The sequence below is a fragment of the Cinclus cinclus genome, chromosome 5 (assembly GCF_963662255.1).
Source record: "Cinclus cinclus chromosome 5, bCinCin1.1, whole genome shotgun sequence".
Lineage (NCBI taxonomy): Eukaryota > Metazoa > Chordata > Aves > Passeriformes > Cinclidae > Cinclus > Cinclus cinclus.
The window spans coordinates 26,573,776-26,595,315 of NC_085050.1; the positions used below are offsets into that span (position 1 = coordinate 26,573,776).

General features: G+C 37.6%; 1 protein-coding gene across 1 annotated transcript in view; it reads right to left on the reverse strand.

The window, feature by feature from the left end:
• The window catches only part of SCFD2 (sec1 family domain containing 2), a 186,124-nt gene that overhangs the window by 144,380 nt on the left and 20,204 nt on the right, over nt 1-21,540 (reverse strand). The window contains exon 3 of the mRNA XM_062492778.1: nt 11,224-11,351. Coding sequence (XP_062348762.1) covers nt 11,224-11,351 — 128 coding nt within the window. The remainder of the gene's footprint in view (nt 1-11,223; nt 11,352-21,540) is intronic.

Consider the following 21,540-nt stretch of genomic DNA (forward strand, 5'->3'; position numbering starts at 1 on the left):
TAAAACAAATAAAAGCTAATCAATTTGGTGGGACAAATATAACTTAAGCAGTCTAATATAGTCATCAAGATTTTCAGTTCTAAGCACCTAAATCCAGATGTTTAAATAGGACCCTAGTTATGATTTATGACTCCTAGACCATCTACAGTTTCATGTTTTCAAATACATCCTGAAGGCTTTGACAAATATATAGTTTAGGTGTTTCAACGTGAATTGGTATTTTTTTTCTTTTCTGTCCTTCAGAACTTTGTATTTAAATGTTATGACCCTTCAAGTGATTGTTCCCTTCTTTGTATATTCTATCTTTCGGTTTTCCCTCTTCTGATTGTTAAATCAGTATGCACAAAAAGTAACAACCATTTCTTGCCACGGTCTAACAACACACTCTGATTGCCCTCCCAAATATTAAAGCAATTTTTTTAAAAAAAAGACTGAATAAACAAGTGAAATCTCATCTTCCAGAATTAAGCTTCCCAGGGGTTGTCATCAATATAAAACTTGTTCATTTAATACTGACGTACCAGAGTTTACCAAATACTCCTCAAAATCCTGAGTAAATATGCATAGGGGTTGGATTTTATTACTTAGTTTTTACCACTTCCACCAAGTTAATAAATACAGAGTCCAGGCTGACTCCCAAACAGTCTCCAACCCTTAAAACCCAGTAATCCTTGGAAACAGTAATTCACTGCGACTGCAAAAGGACTTGAAATCTACAAATTTGGTTGAATTATCTCCAGAACACTTTAAACTTCTCACAGAAATGAATCAACTTGTTTGTCTTAAAAATAACATTCCCAAAGGAATGTCAGGTGGCTTATGCATGTCCTCATTTAGCCCTACGACATATGTTCTGAGACACTGAAACACTTCATTGTGTTCTCGGCACACTGCCCCAGAGAGAAGGAAGTCATTGTTCTTCTTTGGTACACTATTCACAGGACTTATTATTTCTCTTATGATTTCTGGAAGACTTCTGCAGCTGAGAATATCCTAACTTTCATTTTGGGTGGTAAGCAATTAAATAGGGATGGAAAACATGATGATGTATGAGTATGTACATATGTAATTCACCAAGTCCCTTGTGTAACAAGTCATCCTGCACCAGACTGAATGAAGAGGCTACACAATTAGACTTTGGAAAAAAAGCATTGGGCAGCCCACACAGTTGTAGTGAATTGCCATGTTCCACCTCAAGTTTTACACCCACAGATGTTGCAAGCATACCAGCACGTATTTTATCTTTGGTTTAAATCCTTTGGCACAGGCTTTCTCAGTGACACTTCGCTCCTTTACTTCTACAACGCTTTGAGCCACTTTTTGTTCCCTCTTCTTTTTAAACATAAGCAAATTCTAAAAATCCTTTCTGTGATTGTCAGACACACAAAGTATATTACTTAGTGGGTATCACTACACACCAGGACCAAAGTGCAGGCACTGTGTGTTCCCCCTGCATGCCAGAATCAGCATCTCAACACACACTCATCAACTCTTCCTTGATATAAAACACAGTCCTTGTGGCTGATGCACCCTACAAAATGAAGATATCACAGCAGAAATTACAGCAATTTCTATCTTATTTTCAATTTTGCATCCCCACAGATATAAAGAACAGCAATTGCAGTGAATGTCATTTTCTGAACTTGAAGTATTTTTACACCCAGATACAAAGTGGCTTAGGAGACCTGCTCCCGTGTTAGCCACATCTTGATTATCACAAATGGATAGTCTGCTGTACAGTGGGTTTTTTTTTTTTTTAAAAACCCTTCCAATTCAAAAATCAAAATATTTACTTTCAAGACTGAGATGATACAATAAAACTCAATATCAGCAAAAAATAAAGAAAGCTTAGTGAGCATAAAAATTCTGGTGTTTAGCTGAAAAAATCCCACTAAATAAATTTTAGCAGAGAACAGAAGATGGCAATACAATTATTTCTTTTCAGGAAGTTGCATCAACACTCATAACTGATACTTTAAAAAAATGCATGTCTGTGTGTATAGATATTTCTTTTCTTTTTAATCAGCTTATTTCTACAGAGAAGGACTTTTGATATAACTTTATGAGAACTGACCCACAGGTACTCAAAAACCGGAAGAAGCATTTGCACCTTTTCTGGACAATTTGGTTGGCTTGGTATAAAAGTTGTTTGTTTAGAGACATTAGAAACTCAATTGCTACCACTACAAATTCCAGAAAATGAACAAGTAAAGTTAGTTGTGAAAGCCCTCAAAACAATACCAGTTGCCAGTATATGCGCAAGTAAATGTTATTTAAGTTTTTAAGCCTTTAACTCAGAATCATTCTCTCTTGATTTAAACAGAACAAAAAATTAGTAACAGCACAGATTTTCACTAAACCTTTGTTTCAAAACTTCAAAAATGTTTATCTGCACATCAGTGTTTACTCCTAACTACTGTGAACATCATTGAAATTGTCTAGAGGAAGATCTTATTAACACAAGCTTTTCTTTATACTTTTATTAAGACAAAAAGACTTCATATTGAAGTTTATGTAAGCTTTGCAGTCTGACATTAGGAAATAATACAAATAATGAAATTACTTATTTACAGAACTTCTGCAACAGCAACACTTGTGTTTACTTTTAAATTTTAAAGAATTATCTTCAGTTCTAATCACAACAAGACACAGAAGGAGACTTGGCCCCATGCTTATATTTCAGTGTTTTGGTTTATTTTTTACCAAAAAAAAAGCTGATTTAAAAATAATGAAAAAATTAAAACTTTATTAAAAAAAAATCCAGGCACACAGAAAGACTAATGTCACCCCACTCTCTTCTTAAAAGAAACAGTAAGGTTTGCCAAATAGTCCTGCACCCATGTGCCAACCATAATTTCATCAAACATACTGCCAACGTATTTTTCTGTTTCCCATGACTGCACAGGGTTCTGTGTTTCACCTCCATCTGCTAACTGTTTCATAGTAGTGAAGTGCAAAGTAGATGAGGTATGAGACAAATATGACAGGCTTTACAATTTTATTAGGTCTTGAACCACTACTCATCTGACACCATAAGAAACTACTTAGCATGCAGTACATTATTCACAGAACAATGAGAGACAATTGAGACAAAAGTACCTTAACTGATACTTTGAAAACTAACTTAAGAACTGTTATTTTTACAAGAATATGAAGTCACAGAATTAGAAATTAAAAAAAAAAAATCAACCAGATCTTAGGGTAAAACATGGCATTCGGTACTTCAGAATGAGCTGAAATTTTTCTTTAAACTTAAATCAAGAATGAGTACTCACAATATTACACTTCTTTTTTTAAGGTAAATTCACACAATCCATAATTAAGTAGTCATTAAACAATCAAACAAAAAACCCTAACTCAAACCAACTCACAACACTCAAAACAAATTTGAAGAACATTTTATTTGCTAAACAAGAAGACCTAAAAGCCATTTACAGTCACCCGCAATACCTTCCTAAAATATTGAAGGAGAAATTTTGCCTCCAAATAAGCTTCCTGCAATAGAGAGGCTACACAATGCACCCCACATTTTTTTTTTTTTAACTTCAATACTATTCCAGGTAGTTGCAGTTTTGGATTGAAACATCTCTGCTTACCTGTTCTGCTTAAAATTTTCTTTTTTTTTTTTTTTTTTTAATGAGTGCACTTCACAGTATCAATCTCAGTCTCCTTCTATAAACATAGCATGCTTCCTTGAAGAATAGGGTGGGACTTAACTCCCAGGACCCCTTCCAAACTCATTCTTAAAAGTTGTGTCTGTTTTTGCAGTAGCAGAAGCCAGTGGGATTGCACATTCCAAAATATTCTTTTCATCTCTACAATTCAGATGAGGATTTGGTACTCCTAGCTACTTTTTTTTCAGACAGGATGTGTAAATGACACAGATGTTCAAGCACCCATTTTTTCCTCTCTTCTCAGCTCAGGTGGATTTGAGTGTGCATGTTTCCCAGAAAAAAAAATTCTGTACTTTGAGGGTCAAACTGATACTCTGCCATTAAAAATATAAGCCAGTGAACAAATAACAGGTAGACATGAAGTGCTGTTTTCCCCAGTTTGTAAAGGAACATAACCTACTGAAATACAATCAGTTGGCAAAGGAGGAAGGGGAGCAAAGGAAGGTAAAAGACAAACAAAATAAATTGTTAAGTTGTTAAAAGAAGAAAAAAAAATTAAAACCAAACCAAAACATAACAAACCCAAGAAAAAAAACCAAAAAACAGAGAGAATAATTGACTGAATCAGTTGAGCGGCTACAAGATTGACAGAACTGGGTAAGAACAAGCTACCTACAGCTGCCTTTTTGATTTTAGACTTTACTTCTTCCTCAAGAAATACACTATATTGCTTCACTGGCTGAGAGCTCCTTCACTATTAAACTCATAGAATAGTCTACCAGTGGATCTATGACCTAGGTCCCTTGAAGCTCAGGATTAAATGTGTCTGCCCAGTTGAACGTGAATCAGCCATATGCCCCTGTGCCAATTACAATGAATCATGTCGTAGGTGGCATCGGCACAAATGCAACTGGCAGGCAGAGGGAAGTGGTTGTGAATCTCCATTTAGTGCTTGAGAGACAGCATCTGGTATATGAAATTTTGGGCTCCACAGTACAAGTCACACTAGAGTAGGTTCAGAAAAGGGTCACTACAATTATTTAGGCTAGAGAAATTGATGTACAAGTAAAGGCTAAGGGACATGTGTTTGCTTAATCTCAAAATATGGAAACAGCGAGGGGTGTTACTGTCTTCATGGACGTGATGAGTGATTACAGGGTAGACTGAATCAGACATCTTGGAGGTGCAGACTGAGAGGACAAGAAGACATGGTCACACACTGCAGCATGTGAAAAATCAAACTGCACAGAAAGAACAATTTCTCCGCAAGAGTGGTTAAGACTGGTGCAGAGCAGCCAGACAGGCTGTGGAATTTAGTAGCCAGAACTCAACCCACCACATCAATATCCAAAATCTAGCTGAATAAGGCACAACATGTATCTAGTCTAACTCTTAAGCTGTCTTTGAGTTGAGTAGGAGGTTGGACTCCATGAACTCCAGAGATCACTTCCAACCCAAGATTACTCTACAGTTCATACCTATTTGTTGATATCCCTCATTCTGTTCTATGATGGAAGCAGTTATCAAAAAGGGCAAAATTTCTGCCAGAGCTCTTCAATCAACTTTATATCACATAATTCTTCCTCTGGGACGCACTTGATAAGAAAGGATGAATAGCTGTGCTCTCAAAATGAGCTCTCTTCCACTGCCTTCTTTTTTACCACACAGTTGCCTCCACACCAACAGCTGCTTCTAAGCCCAGTAAGAACTCAATTAAATGTTCATCCTCCACAGGATTCACTCCAAGAGCATAAATACTTGCTCCTCATAAATCATATGATTCTTTCAACTACAGTAACCTATATGTGCTAGACAAAAAAAAAATAATAAATTGCAAAATATGCATATGGATGTCTGTCTCACTTCACACAGTTCCAGTTACTTTGAGGCGTACTTGTTTTTTCTTTTGAGTATCTATTTTAAGCTCACAAGGATGCTACTCTTAGTATTAGCAGGTGAGAGTGAAAAGAAAATGAACAGGCACAACATCCAGCTTGAAAGTATAATGATTAGTACAAGGATGGCTCCGCAGCTGATCATGCTTCTAAACAACGCTACATGCAAATGCAGTGTCACTTAATGATGAAAACCAAACCTCTGCTCAAGAATATCTCTCCATCTCAGCTACTTTGTCATATCTCATGAAAAACAGAGAACTTTGTTGGTAGGAATATGAGTATCCTTCAGCTTTTCTGTTACTTATGGAGATAAGTGAAAAGTTTAGTTGTTTAAGAAAAACAGCAGAAGGCTACATACTCTATCTGCACATGTGGAGCTTGGAACACTTCTGTCCTAAACTGGCAGACCCAGAGGACTGTAAGAAGATGGGATCTATTTAGTTAGTTAGGTGAACCCTCAGCAGGGTTGAAGTCCTGAACTTCAGCCTGTTGTAACACTGCAAAGGGAAATAGCCATAATATCAATGTCTTTCTAGAGTTCTCAACGTAGTAAATACTGCTCAGAAAACACCTTCATCAACAGTTACCAGGGAAAGCCTATGCCCATGATGCTCAAAGTGCATTCCCCTGGGAATGCAAAGGCCTATACAGAAGCCTCCCAAATAGGAACATTTCCAAATTTTACAGATACACTTCAAAGTCTTCAAAAACATTTAGCACACTGAAAAGCAAAAGGCCTTCCTGCCTCCGGGGTTGAATGATGCAATGAAACATCTGCTACACTGACCATCACTGAGGTTGGGAACATTTGCTTCAGGTCAAGACTATGTTTTTAGCTGCACTACAGGGAGAAATCAGGAACTAACTATTGCAATAGGCTGGATAAAAAAAATCCACTTGGCTAGAAAGTCCCACACTGTGGGACTCCTATTACTTCTAAAGAGACAAAGAGCAGACTAATTTAACTTAACTGCATGTTCAGGATCCAGGCTGCACAATGCAAGGAATCCAGGTCTGAGAAAAGCAGCATTCCCTCTCCTTGGAAAAATGCCCTGAAAAGATCAGGGAGCCCTTGAAGGAGCACTGTAAGACCCACTGTTAGACATCTGGGACACTTCAGGCTAAGCCAGGCCTGAGTCAGTTGAGTTGGTACAGGAAGCCACTCACTTCACGAGGATGCCTGGAGGAGAACTTTGGCTGCTACGTTACTGATTCTGCTGCTTGCTCTCCCAAAGGATTTGGAGACCAGGTAAACAGGCATCAGAGAAACATAATAAGCACCCCAAGAACCAGTCTACAATGTGATGCCTTCTTTGAAATTGAGGGGCCATAGTGTCTCCAAACCCAGCTGTTATCCAGGTACCTAACACTTAATCAGAGACGTGCTGCAGAATGGATTCAAATATGCCACAGACCATACTGAGCTTTGCAATGATGACCTTCTTTCTACTCCCTTGTAAGGACCTCAAACTCAGACTGGTGTTGTCCCACTACTTGTCTCCATCACAAAATTGTCCTAATGGTTGGTCAGGGTAGATTTTAGATACCTGAGATGAGACTTGTTTTATCTAGAAAGACATATATATATATATATATATATATATATATACACACTTACCTACCTTATTAGCTCACTATCTTGGCTGGTAGCTTTTATCCTTAAAATTTATTCCAGAAATTTATGGTTTTGAATATTTTTATATTGGTCTCAAAGAGCAAATAGCATGTTAAATACTGTTACAGACCAATGCTACTCTTCATTTAAAAAAAGCACATTTTATATGCTTTATGTTTTTAGATAAAGTATTGATCCTGTCTATTTTAAGCTACTGCTCTAAACTCAGAATACTGTTTTGTATTGTCATACTAGAATGTCAGCATTTTCCTATTTCTGGCAAACAAGTAAGAGTTCAATTCAACCCATACAAACCACCCCATTTGAAAAAGTTACAGCACTCTTTTTTTCCTTCACAAAGATTAAGACTTTGTTAATTTTATAGTGAGCTTGTTTTTTAAAAGTGTATTTGTACAATTCAAATGGAAAGAAACCAAATGGCTTTTCTCTCACTAACAAGGGCTTGTCTAACAGCACACTGCACTTTGTTTCTGTTACTATACCAGTGTTTCAACTTTCATCATTCTCCATGCCAGTAAAAAGACACAATAAAGGAATTCAGACTCAGTCAAGGTTTACTGTGCTCTTTTCAGACAGAAGAGCAAGGGTGTTGCTAAAGCCACAAAAGAACATTTGTAGCAAATTTTTAGCCCTTGAAAATACTATGCTAATAGTAAAGCTTTCAAGGAGAGAGTCAGGGGCTCTGAGCCATGTTCAGAGGATGATTAAGATATGCATCAGACCTATGAAGAATGGAGCAGGAAATTCAGGAATGGAAAAAGCAGCAATCTCCCTGCTGCTCCAGACCAGCTTCATTACAGTCACTCACTAAGGGCCGGGCAGAAGTAATCCCTTTCCAGTATTTACAATTTCACTTAAATTTAGCACAATGCTATAAATCTTACCCAAAAGCTAGTAAGACAATCTTGTCTTCCAAAGAGCTTTTAAAAAGGATATTTAATTCTTTAAATAAAATACATTTTAAATGCCAGGATTTTTATTATGCCAAAATAATTTACACCTATATATTTCCACCTACACAGTAGGATATCTGACCAGAATTTGGCAAGTATTTACCAGCACTTATCTACATAACATACGAATGTACATAACACATGAATGCAAATACCTCAAGAAAAACGGAGCTGATGTATTTCTTAAAAAGTGTTGTTTGTTGGCTTTTGGGTTTTTTGAAGTGTGTGTGTGTGTATAGATTGACATGCAATATTTTAAAACCTTTTTGTTTAAATGGCACCTATTTAGATACAAACAACTATTTCAGACATCCCCACTACCACTTCCCTTGAGACAACTCAAACAATGAATAAGTGTATCAATGAACATGCAACACTTGAAAGCAGAGCTCCAATCTATCCGGCCCAAAAAATGTAACCATAATTATTGTATCCTTTATTTCTCTTTTTCCTCCTTCATCAGATCTCCTCTCCTCTCTTCCTGCTGATCTCAATGGAAAAAGATGGAGTTACCAGTGGCCTGCAGACATTCAGAAGTGCTGGAGAGAAGACTTGTCCCCTTCCGACTCTCCTTCCTTCTCAGGAGGAGGAGAACACATTCAGAAGACATCAGAAAGCAAAAGGTTGAGCTGTGTGTCCCCCAGAATTGTCATGGGTCCTGCCACATGCAGCCAGGCAGAGAAAGAGAAAAGCTAAGCATCAGGCACATCCCTTGCAGGGGAAACATGGGCAAGCACATGAACATCTCAGAGCAATGGGCAGCCTTTTGAAGCCCAGAAAACAACAGAATTTATTTTCCTTTCACTGAAAATACAGAAACAGGATGGGATTGAGTTTCCCATCACTGCACAGGGCTCCCATGCTGCCAGTGTCACAAGTGATGCAGTTTTTCAGGCAGGTGGCCACTGCAGGAGGGCTCAGCTACACCAAATGGAATTCAAAGCTTTGCTTTCAAATGTAATTCACTCCTTATTTCCAGGGAAAAAAAAAAGCAAAAAAGAAGTAGTAAGTAAAATACTCTTACCATCTGACACAGCTGGTCTTAGTAAAGAGAGTAAGAGGAAACTTACATGCTAGAAAATCTCTGACATTTAATATCAGGGCCATAAAAAAAACTCAGGAAGAACCCTAAGTGTTGAGAAAAACAATGTGCAATCCACGGAGAACTTTCAGTACAGGCAGAACCTGAGGTAAAATCGTAACTCAAGCCTAAGCACAGAGCCCAGTGAAAGCATTTCCCTTCTCCCCAGCCAGAGTTGCCTCATATCACAGCTGCAGTGGAAGGAGCCTTTCAAAAAAACACAGCAATCAGGACCAGAACAGGCCACTAGAATTTTTTGCTTCTCAGCAAATGCAGCAGTTGATAAACAGCACAATTTCCAGCTCCCCTACAGAGAAGTAAGGTGCTCTGCAGCACAGTGAACAAGCAGTGAATGCTGTATAGCTATCCATTTAAAGAAGTCATTAACAAATATGTGTCATTGCCCAGTATGACATCTGGCTGTGAGTTTTGGGTTTTCTGCATTTCTGCTTATTAAGAAATGTTTTATTTTGGTGACTGTAGTGCCTCCCTCTCTTTGTTTCTGATTTTATCCCTGTTTATTATTTACAAGAGTGCCTCAAACTTGACTTCACCCTTTGAATTTCAACTACAAAGTTAACAACTGATTATGATTCTAGTGCAAGACAAGCATACACTCCACAGAAGAAAAAAAAAATTCTGTGACTATTACTTTATGCTACATTTCAACAACAAAAAAAAATCAGAAATTTGTTTCACCATCAACTCTTAATGTTTCCATATAGCACTGTATTGGGCCCATGTATGCAAGACATGCAGTAAGTGTCAGCTACTGTGATTAAAAACTAGGTTACTGCAGCCATTTACTGGATACCACAGGAAGGGGACAGAGGAAAGGGTGGCTAATCTAATTCACACAAAGGAGCAAAGGTCACAGATGGATCATTACCTCTTAAAGACGAGAAGCAATTACTTTTATAACAAAGATGAATTTCAACATTAATAATAATTGCTTTTACAGTGTATGTCACAGAAAAATAGTGAGGGCTTCTTAACATTATTGTCAATACTCACACACATATTAAAAGCTTAAACAAGATTCTATTGTTTACTGAACCTTCCCTCCTTCAGACAAATTTCTAAGTCTTTTCTGAGCTACTCCTTTTCCATTTCTTTAAAACAGCTTATAACATTACTGTTGCAGAAATACAGTATTTCTGATTAATAATCTATTAAATGCATGCTTCTGGGTATTTGTAAAGACCACACAATATCTTACATGTTATAGTAGTAAAGAATTCATGAGTTGGATGTACATCTAATTCTATAATATCTTGGCAGTTTACTCTGGAGCCACAACAGATAAAAACCTGTTACTCTTATTCGATGAGGACCTTTCTCTCCTGATGAAAAGTTCAGCAAGAATTAGACCTAAGAGTACACACAATACAAAAAATACTAGTTTTTATATGTCTAATATACCAATTTCCAGGTTTTACTGAGTATGGCACATGGTGAGAATGAGGTTCTAAAAGAGCTACTGAAAGCCATTATGTCTTAATATTTCTTCAATATTTTGAAAAAATGAGGTTTAAAGTGTGTCCAGACATGGTTTTCAGCTTAAACTCCCCTGAGTCCGGCAGCCTTACTTGACATAAACCTCATTACCTATGTAATGTAAATACCACCTATATAATGTCATCATATGCAAGAGCTGCACAGCTTCCAGTTGCTATTTACAATGTCTGCTTTCAGGACACAAATCTTGCTAAATTCTTTAGAAAAAAAATTCTCATGCTCTCTAAAACAAAGACAAGTTGCATCGGTAACCATTTACATGCCTTTAAAACTCTCCTTGTAGAACTTCAAAGCTTCTCTATGGTTCTCAATCTTTTTAAGACAGTTTTTTTTTTAATTGTCTCGCACCTATATACTATAAAGATCCTATGGTAGCCACAAAGGTTACCTGAAACCTGTTGACAAGAATGGGGATGAACCAAGAAAGGGTGGGTTTTGCCCGAGAGCATTATTTGGAAAAAGAGAAGCTGACATCATTTTTCACATTATCACTATGTAAGGCAGACTATGTCACATTACTCACCCATGCTCATCCTAATAGGCAAATTTTCTCTGCTTGCAGCCTCCACAAGGTGTCTCCTGGCCTCCATCACAGCTTCCTTTTGTTTGAGGTTCATGAAGGACTCCCAGAGAGCTCTGGCAGCTGGATCACTGTAAGCAAATGACACACAGTTACACTAAACATTGCTTAAATAACGGAGTAAACTTAAGACAACATTTATGTTTTGAGATTAATGCTTCTACTTACCAATCTCTCAGGTGGGCAGGATACAAGCAAAATTAAAGGGAAATAAACACTTGATTACTCTTAGCAGAACAGTTGCTACAGTTTTACAGAAAAGTTAGATTTTTTTTGCTCCCAGTTATAAAGCATTAGAATTCACATATAATAAATAAGCACGTCATTCTAAGAGTAATCACTGTTGTTCAACAACGAGAATATCAGAAACAGTCCAAACTTCTTCAGTTACTAAAAAGCCATGAAAAGGATGGGTTCTAACTTCCCCCATGAGAGTTTATAGCCCAAAGCTGGACTTCCAATGCTGAAGGCTGTATAATTTTGATGAACTACTGTCACTTTGGATTTCATGGATTCTCTGTATGTAAAATGAATAATAATAGCAAAAATTAACTGCCCTTATGATTTCTGTAATTGCAGATTTCCTTTTTGTTGTTGTTGCTGCTAAACTTAAATTAGGCATTTGTGTAGCTCATTTGCACTCGATTCCCGGTCAGTCTTCTCTTTCCTACAGGACACTGCATTTGTTGCTAGTGTGAATGAATTCAGTGTTCTCTTGGTTGCAGTGGAGGATAAGGTAAGAAAATCTCTTCCTTGGGGTGAAAGTCACACATTGGGATTAATTTTGCTGATTTTTCTTTAAATTTACTTTTTGTTTTAAAGGAAAAGCTTCTCTCTGTTTTTTCCTCAGCGGACATTTAACTCCTAAAGACATTTTGATGTCATTTACAACATGCTTATAAACCTGCCAAAACAAGCTTTGTTTCATGGAAATAGAAATCCCTAATAATTAATTTGCTACTCATTCCAGAGCAGCTGTTCTTATGCTCTCCTGCAACAGCAGAACTGTATTTAGCAAATCTGTGCTGTCTCCCAAACCAGGTAAGAGGATCACCAAAGCACCATTTCTGACATCCAAGCAACCCACATCCTCTGTCAAAACCTGAGTGGGTGAAAGGCCTATGGGAAGAAGGCTGAGTTACTCTTCTTCTGAGCTAATCACAAATGAATAGAAAGTACAGATTTCACGCTACTGTCAGGGTTTAAAGAAAAAAAAAAATCAGATGACCTAACAGCCTTTCAATTTCTCTTTCAGACAGTGCAAATCAACCTCCTTCGAAAAACTGAGGCAGGAGGCAGCACCTCCAAAAAGCAGCTGGGGCACCTGCAGCAGCTCCCTCTACTCCATCACCAAGTGCAATCTGAGCACTGATGCTGTGACTTTTCATGGGCAGCACAAGAAAAAATACAGTGATACGTTACATATAGTAGTGCAAAAAATAGGAGATTTCCAAAGCAATGCTTCGATACAACAATAAAATTTCTTTATGGAAAGAGTTGTCAAGCATTGGCACAGGCTCCCCAGGGAAGTTGTGGAGAATGGTACTTGTGATATGGTTTAGTGGGTATAGGAGTACTGAGTCAAATGCTGGACTTGATGATCTTGGACGTCTTCTAAAGGCTCTGATTCTGAGATCCTCAGGTATGCTATTTTTACAGATTATCTAATCAGTCTACTCCCCACCCAACATCACTTGTAAATGCAATGTATTGATCCTGTTCACATCACATCCACAGGGTATGTCTCACTGACATTTTCAACTGTGCCTGAGGCTTGGATTTTATAAGCCCACTGTATTGCCTGATAACTAATCCCTTCCTGAACACACACTTCCAATACCCAATCTATACAGATCAGGAGTCGGACTTGAAAGAGCATGAAGCTAGGTTTAAGAATACTTTTCTCCCTATTTGGAAGAAAAAAAAGCTTCTGCTTCAGGTCTTTAACCTGTTCTCATTCTCACAATTCTCTTCATCACCATAAATGTAAGCACAGAGTCTCAGAAACAAGATACCAGGAGCTAAGCCTTTCAAACAAAGGAAAACAAGCAACATAAGGAAGCTAAAATAAAAGCCGACCAGATTTTCCACAGGTTTTTGTAGTCTCATCTTCCCTCACTCCTATACTTCATAAAGATACTTAGCAAACAGTAAAGTGTGGGAAAACTCATTCTAAAAGCATCTACAGAAGTCAATAAAAGAGTGCATGTGATAAGGTTATACCATTTTTCCATAATCCTTGCTTGCTGCTCTCCCTTTCCCTTTCCACTTTAGACGACAAGATCTTTGAAAGCAACATTGTATCATCACTACCAGAAGTCCCTGTTTCAGCCCCTACTTGCTAATAAATTATAATACCACCCCAAAATAACAGACCCATTATTTCAAACTAAACAAAGAAACAAAAATCGAGAACGAGTCATACCAATGCTTTAAAAAACAATAAACAAGTGAGGGGTGTGGATTTTCTTTTTGCTTTGAATAGTCTTGCTTCCTCCTTTAGCCACAGTAACTTTTTCTTTAATCCCAAGGACCCCAGTTTGCAGATCTCTGAGGGTTGCTTTAATACACCAAAAATAACAAAAAGCAAACCAGCTATGGTACAGCCTTAAAGGAGGCAAGAGTCAACCACACTCCTGTATGCAACATCTCTGTCATCCAGAGTTTCTGTAGACATTTTTCTTCCCACTGCTTTACAGAATACTTAGTGGTTTAGGTATCATATATATAACTATATATAAGCAGGAAGAGGTAAATGTATATCAATGGCTAACACAGTTAACTGACTAGGTCAATCCACAGAAAACAATTTTTAAGCTCAGTCATCCCTTTTTTTAATATAATAGGGGAAAGAGCCACAAATGTATTTTTTCTGCTGCTAACACTTTTCCTGTCACCCTTCTAATACCCTTTCCAAGAAAGGTTTTTCTTTGAAAAACACCCACTCTCAACCTTCATCAGTGACAAGACAGGAATGGCTGCTGGCAATGAGTCAGTAGGACACAGTACAGGGCTCTGGTGTTGCCTGTTGACTGATCTGAGAAGTTACCACAACATTTTCCTTTTAGAGATTTCTAACACTTGGAAAATATATTATCTTATCTTGCCCTTTCGGGGAAACATTTGTCTGCAACTGCCTTCCAGCTCTTGTCATTGTGCCCTTCCCCTCCTCTTTTTCCCATCTGCAGTTCCTCTGCTTTGGGGTGCAAATGCCCCAATCCAGTGACACTGGTAATCAGTGATTTCTATGGAATCCAGACCCCCAGTTCAAATTTCTCCCTTGTCTTGCATTCCTTGCCTTCCCAAGAACTATGTATTGATTTTACACATTATGTAGTCAACATCTGCACTCTGAAAGTAGTTTTCTGAAATGAAACAGTTCTGGGGTTTTTTAAATATTCAATGCATTAAAAATCCCTTAAAATACATTGTCTGAATGATGGTGGTTCACTTAAGAAAAAATAAATCCTTCACATCTACACAACACTACAGCTCAAGAATTCAAAAACACCCTTCAAAATAAATGTCACAAAATTAGGTAAATATTACAGTACACACTTCTGTGCACTTCTGTTACAAAATGTTTTGCAGGGCACAGCAAGCATGACAAAGAGAAGAGAACACTAAAACTCAGGGCCTCTCCAATACATCAGTTTCACAAGGGTAGAGTTTTGCTCACAGATTTGATACCCTGTCCATTTCTTTTATTACTATAGTTATTGTATTGTACCTAATCAACCAGTTTTATCAGAAAACAGAATTTAATAAAAACAAGTGCATCAGTAATGGGCAAAAAATGTATTAAACAAAAATATCATATTAAGTCCAGAGAAAAAGCATGTCTTTGAAAAGCCCCATTGGACACACTTGTACCTTTCAATTTACATAAAACAGTCTTTGACAGGCATCTCATAATTGCATTTCTCCCTTCCCCTCATACAAATTTTTAAAAGTGAGATCTTCTCTGTTCGAAAATTAATTAAAATTTAACTGTATATAATTTGGACGTTAAAACAACAATGAAGAAGATTATAAAGAAAGAGGGAGAAATCTAGACAACCAGAAGAGGCAGCTTCCCTACTTCTGGTATTTGCATGCCAGTTTTCAAAGCTGAATCATGAAGACAGACGGGAAAAGGACCAAGTCATCAGATGCATAGACTATACGAATCCTAAAAGGAGACACCAGCTGGCAGTAGTGTCAGGGGAGAGGTGCTGATGAGAACCAGTCAGAAAGACTGGGATGTTCCATGCTGACTAAAGCTTGATGTTGGTGCTTCAAAGCAGCTCTAATTTGCAGCCATCCAGCCTTTCTCCAATTAAAGATAGGAGAGATGGAAAAACAAAAATAAAAATCAATAATAAAATGATTTAGCCACGAAGTGGCTAATTAGCCAGCTTCTCAAATTTATAATATCCAAAGGAAAGACCACACAATGAAATCGGTTGTTTACAAGATGCAGGGTGAAAAAACCAAAACGCTGAGAAGTACAGGGTGCAATATGGTAAGCAGCTCTTTTGGTGATAGTGCACTAGCTTCAGAAATCCTCACTGCGAGGGAGCTTGCTCTCATTCCCACAGAACTCCTTTCAGCAATTTGTTTTGGTAACTAAACTAATTTGTTTATCTAGACATTTACAGGTTGGTTATCAAATACCTAATCTCACATCTGTTAAAATAATTGCAACTTACTCTTTTGATCTGGTCTGGTCCAGTCCTGCAAGGACAACACTGCCAAGTTTATCTTTGTCTCAAAGTTACTCATTTTGAACAAATTTGAAGAGAACAGGGAGATGTGCTATTACCAAGCTGGAGGCCAGTAGTCTGGAAACAGGTGAAATCAAGCACCAGTCAATGGAGAGCAAACTCCCAGAGCAGATGCAGAACTAGAGGCAAACACAGAAATCTGGGGGCATTTATCCTGAGGAGGTCCAGGGCACAACACTACAATTTACCCTTGGCTGAAATGACACGTGTCTTGCTCCATACCACCACTATGTTTTTCTGTACCACCAGTAGAGAAAGATATTTACTTCCCTTGCTGCTTCAGGTCTTGTCCATTATTTACAAATTACTAAAATATGGTCTTCCTGGTCTCTAATGCAAGAGCAAAAGCTCAGAAAGCAATAAGCCTATACTAGAAAACATGTTCATTCAATTACTAAGTGCTTCTCACGTACCATTGTGTTTTCAGATATATGAATAGACCATTCCAAACCCTCCTAGCATTTATAGTACTAGTTTGGCCATATATTTCTTCAATCAGCATGAGTAATTAACCAATAAAAACAAGTCGAACACTCTTGTCCAAGCAGCGTACCATTATCACCAAAATTATCAGCCACATATGTAGTCTCTGGCAAGCTGTTGCAAATTATTATGATGTGATCTAATTTCCAGTCAAGGGAGATAAGAAGTGACATGTACATTATCTATTACTGGATTTTTGTCTGGACTTCTTTGCTTAACAGGACAAATTCAGGTCATCCTGTTTTTTCTTTATAAAACACTGGCATTTTTTTCAGTTACATGGGGATCATACCATGCCCTCAGGCTTACTGAACAACAGGTCAAGAATCTCTTCCATAACCCTTTCAAAGGCCAAATTGAGAAATCAGTATCTACACACTGTTTCCTTCAGAGATCTCCTGTTGCTTAAATGAAGGAAGTAAAATACGACTTTGTACAGTTATATTTTGGTTTAAAACCTCTTGGCATTAGGTGAAAGCACAGCCTATATCATAACACCATAAACAGCAAATAACCAGGTGGAGGACATCATATGAACAAGATACTAATAAGGAAGAAAGAATAAGCAAACGTTCTTATTTATGCACCTGGCAAAGGATGTGGGATTTCAAACAGCAATTTGCTGACACAGGCCCTGAATAGGAGACAAAAAATATCTGAGTGGGCTTCAAAAATTAATCAACTGAAATGACAGAATTTCAGCATAACAAAGTAGTCATGTTTATACTTTCACAGATAAAAAAGAAATCAGAAGGAAAATTGTGGTAGTCTCAACATGTGATGGATTCTGTGGTTATTGTATCAGCAAAGCTTTCACCTTTCATCTATATAGCTTTACAACTCAGCTGCATCTGTATATTTTCACAAGAGGAAGGGAGAAGGGAACAATTCAGTCAAGATTAAATTTGAGGGTCATTAATACCACAAAGCTGCCCAAAACTGAGTGACTAAAAAAAAAAAAAAAAAAAAAAAACAAACAAAAAAACCAAACGAGTGTGCTGCCAAGTATTGCCTTTGTAATAACACATTTCTTTAAAGACAACGCAACACCCACATCAAGCACACAGCACCTCAAAAAACACCAGGTGGTCAGAAGTCCATTACTACGAAGGACAAATCCATTGCTGCAATATGTCAATTTGAATACTGATAAACCAAAGAGAAGCACAAGTCAGTGAGAAGATGCAATGATTCGGCTTTGAGCCTGGACCAAAGGGCCACGAATCAAGAGGCTGCCTCCCTCCTCCCACTGCCCTGCTGTTTTGGAGACAGCAGAGACTGCGCCAAGGCTACACCGGGTGTACTGTGGATTCCTGGGGACAAGCACCACCCTGACAATTGTGGTGGGGACAGCCAAGTCCCTGACTGCACCCCACCACACACGGACTGGAAACAACCAACACCTGGAACAGCAGCTCCTCCGCACCACAGGGATTGTGTGGACATGCTGTGGGGAATACCAGGTAGATGACAAGAGCCCCACACTGCCATGTTCCCAGAACACAGCTGGGCTCAGAGGATGAAGATGCTCTTCATTTCACCCTTCTGAAAGTGACCAAACAGCTCCAACATAATTTATCTAAAATTTTCCATATAGAAACGGCAATCGGTATTTCCAGGAGCTCAGTCTCTAGCACGGCTGCAATTTGAGCACATGGCAAGCATGTGCTTTTGATGGGCTAAGCCAATGTGTCTTCAACTAAAGATTCGGCAATACTTTACTCAGAGAAAAATACAAAACCCACAAAACATTTATTTTCAAATAAATGTAAGTTGCACAGCCCCAGAAGGGACTAACATTATTTCTAAGAAAGCAAAATGATGTTAAGTTTTAAAGTGGTTCCTAGCAGTGGGCTGTCATGGTGCTGCTGAACATTTTGTACAGTTGGCAGATCTGCTCAGCCTAATTAAGTGCACTTCGGACAGTAGAAACTGGAACTATTTTCCAATCCATTCTAACCTTAGGAAAAAAACATACTAAAAGCTAATGTTATCTTGGTATTGTGCTTGCAGAAAACTGCAGGAGCATGAAAATCACCACCTCTGCCATAGATTAGTAAACATTTTGCAACATGGCATAATATACAAAACCTTGTAAAAACCAAATTCTTTGCAGCCCTTCAACTTAGAACATTATTCCCACATCCTCACTAATATATATGTATGTTAAAATGGTTCCATGTATTGGTTTTTATGTTTAGAACACGAAGCAAATAGTACAAAAAAAGTGTCCAACAGCCAATATTAAAGAACATAAATATGTTCCTGAATAATTTAATGGTTATTTCCCAGTGTCAATTCAAGTCCTCAAGACACTCAGTGGGTGTAATCTGTCCTAGACTCAACTGTGGCTGTATACTTTGGCACTGAGTCAAAACAGAGAGGTTATTGTTTGATTTATATGCCAAGTGCCTCTTAGATAAAGGGCTAATGGCAGGCTGATAGCTTCAGCCTTTGCATATGGTGTTTATATAGACCCTTCTTCCTGCTCCCTCCTTTCCATGTATACTCGAGGAAGGCTGTGTCACATCAAGATCAAGTTAATTAATTAACTCATACTAGCATAATTTGATTGATAAAACAATTGGTTCACTAAAGGTCACACAGAGTGCTGTTAAAACACCAACTATTCTGCCTCAACAACACAAGGTTTTGAGATTTGCATTTTTCCATGCTGCAAACAGGAATTTTCAAGAAATAATCTCACTAGAAAAATAGATTAAAGAAGCTATGAGAAATTAATCTGTCAATTAAAGTGCACTGCAAAGTTCAGTAAATAACCAGTGCTTCATGAGCTATTTAAGCAAAAAATAAATCATGTCCTGCAACAGAAACAGTCACATAAGTGAATTTTCTATATTGTTAGTTCTACAAACTATTGAGCTACCCCCAAAAGAAAACTAGAGGCCTTGCATGCATGACATACTTTGCTATTTATTATATCCAAACTAGGAGTATTTCCCAGTATATAAGTTTCTACATTGTTAAAAAACTTCAGAAGATAGTTCTGTATGACCAAGTTTTTATTTATTAGATGTTAGGGAACTTCATTTTCAAATTACACAGTAATTATTTCTCTGCAAGGCACAAGCACCACAAATTTTTAAGTAAAAAAATAGAATCTAATTTAAAAAATGGAGACAAAAATCATTACAATAAGACTAAATGTTTAAGAGCCTTTTGTCACCAATTAATTTTAAAACACTTATTTTAAACAATAGACATATAAAGAAGAAGCTGCCAGGCATTTTAAAAGCAGTCCTGAAATAATGTTTAAAGTGTTGCAAAATCAGCTTACAGCCACCAAGGCTGATTGCTTTGAGCAGAACTGGGAGTTACTTATCAGCCACCAGTTTTACAACGGATTCCCCTCTGGACTACCTGAAACATCTCTGGTAATAAAAAGGTGAGAAGTGACAGGAGTTTGTCAGTTCACAGTATGCTGCTCAATATCCAGGTATACATACAAAGGAAGTACAGTATTCACTGGGCTAATACAGTAGATTAATTCATAAAAAGCCAAGATTTGCCACTAGAAGTCAAAATTTTCTTAACATTTTGCCTCCTCCCCTGTTATCACTTTGGCGTGGGTCTCCTTGCGCCAGTAATACTGACCCAGCATGCAGAATCACTTTGCAAACCAAAAGAGCAACCAAGAATTCCTTTACCTGCTCCTTACCAGCTGGGAGGTGCTGCCAGGCAGTTCCACAGAATGCAGCCCACATTCTCCTTCATTACTGGTTTTGTCTACAGCTGACTCGACATGGCCATAGAAAACCCCAACAGGCAGAGCACCAGGATTACTCTTTGAAAGCTCTGGCTCACAAAAGAAGGGTACGTTGTGGAGTGCACCAGGGGAAGTTGGTTAAAACACACCAACAAGACAAGGAACACTTACTGCACATTATATTCAGGCCATGATATTTAGCTTCATAAAGGCATACCTACGGATACTGACACTTCAGGGCAACGCCAGTCAGGTAAACTTGTATTTGGCAATCATTTTCAGACATGGGACGATAAAACAGATTATTGCTTACCATTAGAATATAAAATAAGATTCACAAAACACAACCAGTAACTAAGACCAACAGTAATAGGAAGGTGTTCTTTGAATTTGTTATTGAACATCATGAGAGAAAGAAGAATATGGAAGTATGGGACAGGATTTTCACAAACATAGTTGCAAAGTCTGAAACATGGTGAGAACACAAAAAATCAAAAGTGTATTTCAGACAAAAATTGTGAAAAGAGTGATATCAAGCCAGTTTTTAAACATCTTCGTAATATAAAGTTGCAAAACTGCAGTTTTGTACAAACTATAAACTACTATGTCCCAAGAAAACCATGACCACTATACTCCAAACCAGGAAGAAATATGCTCCCTGTTATCAGCAGAGCATGGGAGAAATTAAAAATAAACATTTCAGGAGGTACTTATAAACACAACCAACACAGCAACCCCAAAATGTCACAAAACTTCTCTGTTTACCTACAGTTCTTTGCTTTGGGATGAATTAATTTTCCTTCCTTTATAGATAATGGAAAGTAAATCATACTCTTAACATTTGACATATTTTTGGTCCCACAGGTGAACCGAATTACAATAAAATTTAATAAATAATTATTAAAAGCTTGGCAAGGATTCAGTTCACATCAGGAATTGATTAAAAAAGAAGGGAAACAAAACCTCCCAAAAAAAGTAAATGATAACATAGCATTCTACATTTCCTTTTTTCCCCCTTAAATTAAAAAAATAAAGGAGAAACTTAACTCTATTTGGCACATTCATATATCTACTTTACAGATGGCCATACTTATAAATTAAAATATGCACACAAGTCCAATGAGTGTGGTCAACCACCATCTGAAACATGTTTGTCTCTAGCCAAACCCACCATCTTCAGTTCTATCAAACATTTCTTCGATCCAAGCATCATGTAAACTTGTAAGGACAAGCATTTTAATCCCAGTCTTGTTCCATGTGGATCTAAATATAGACATATTTGTA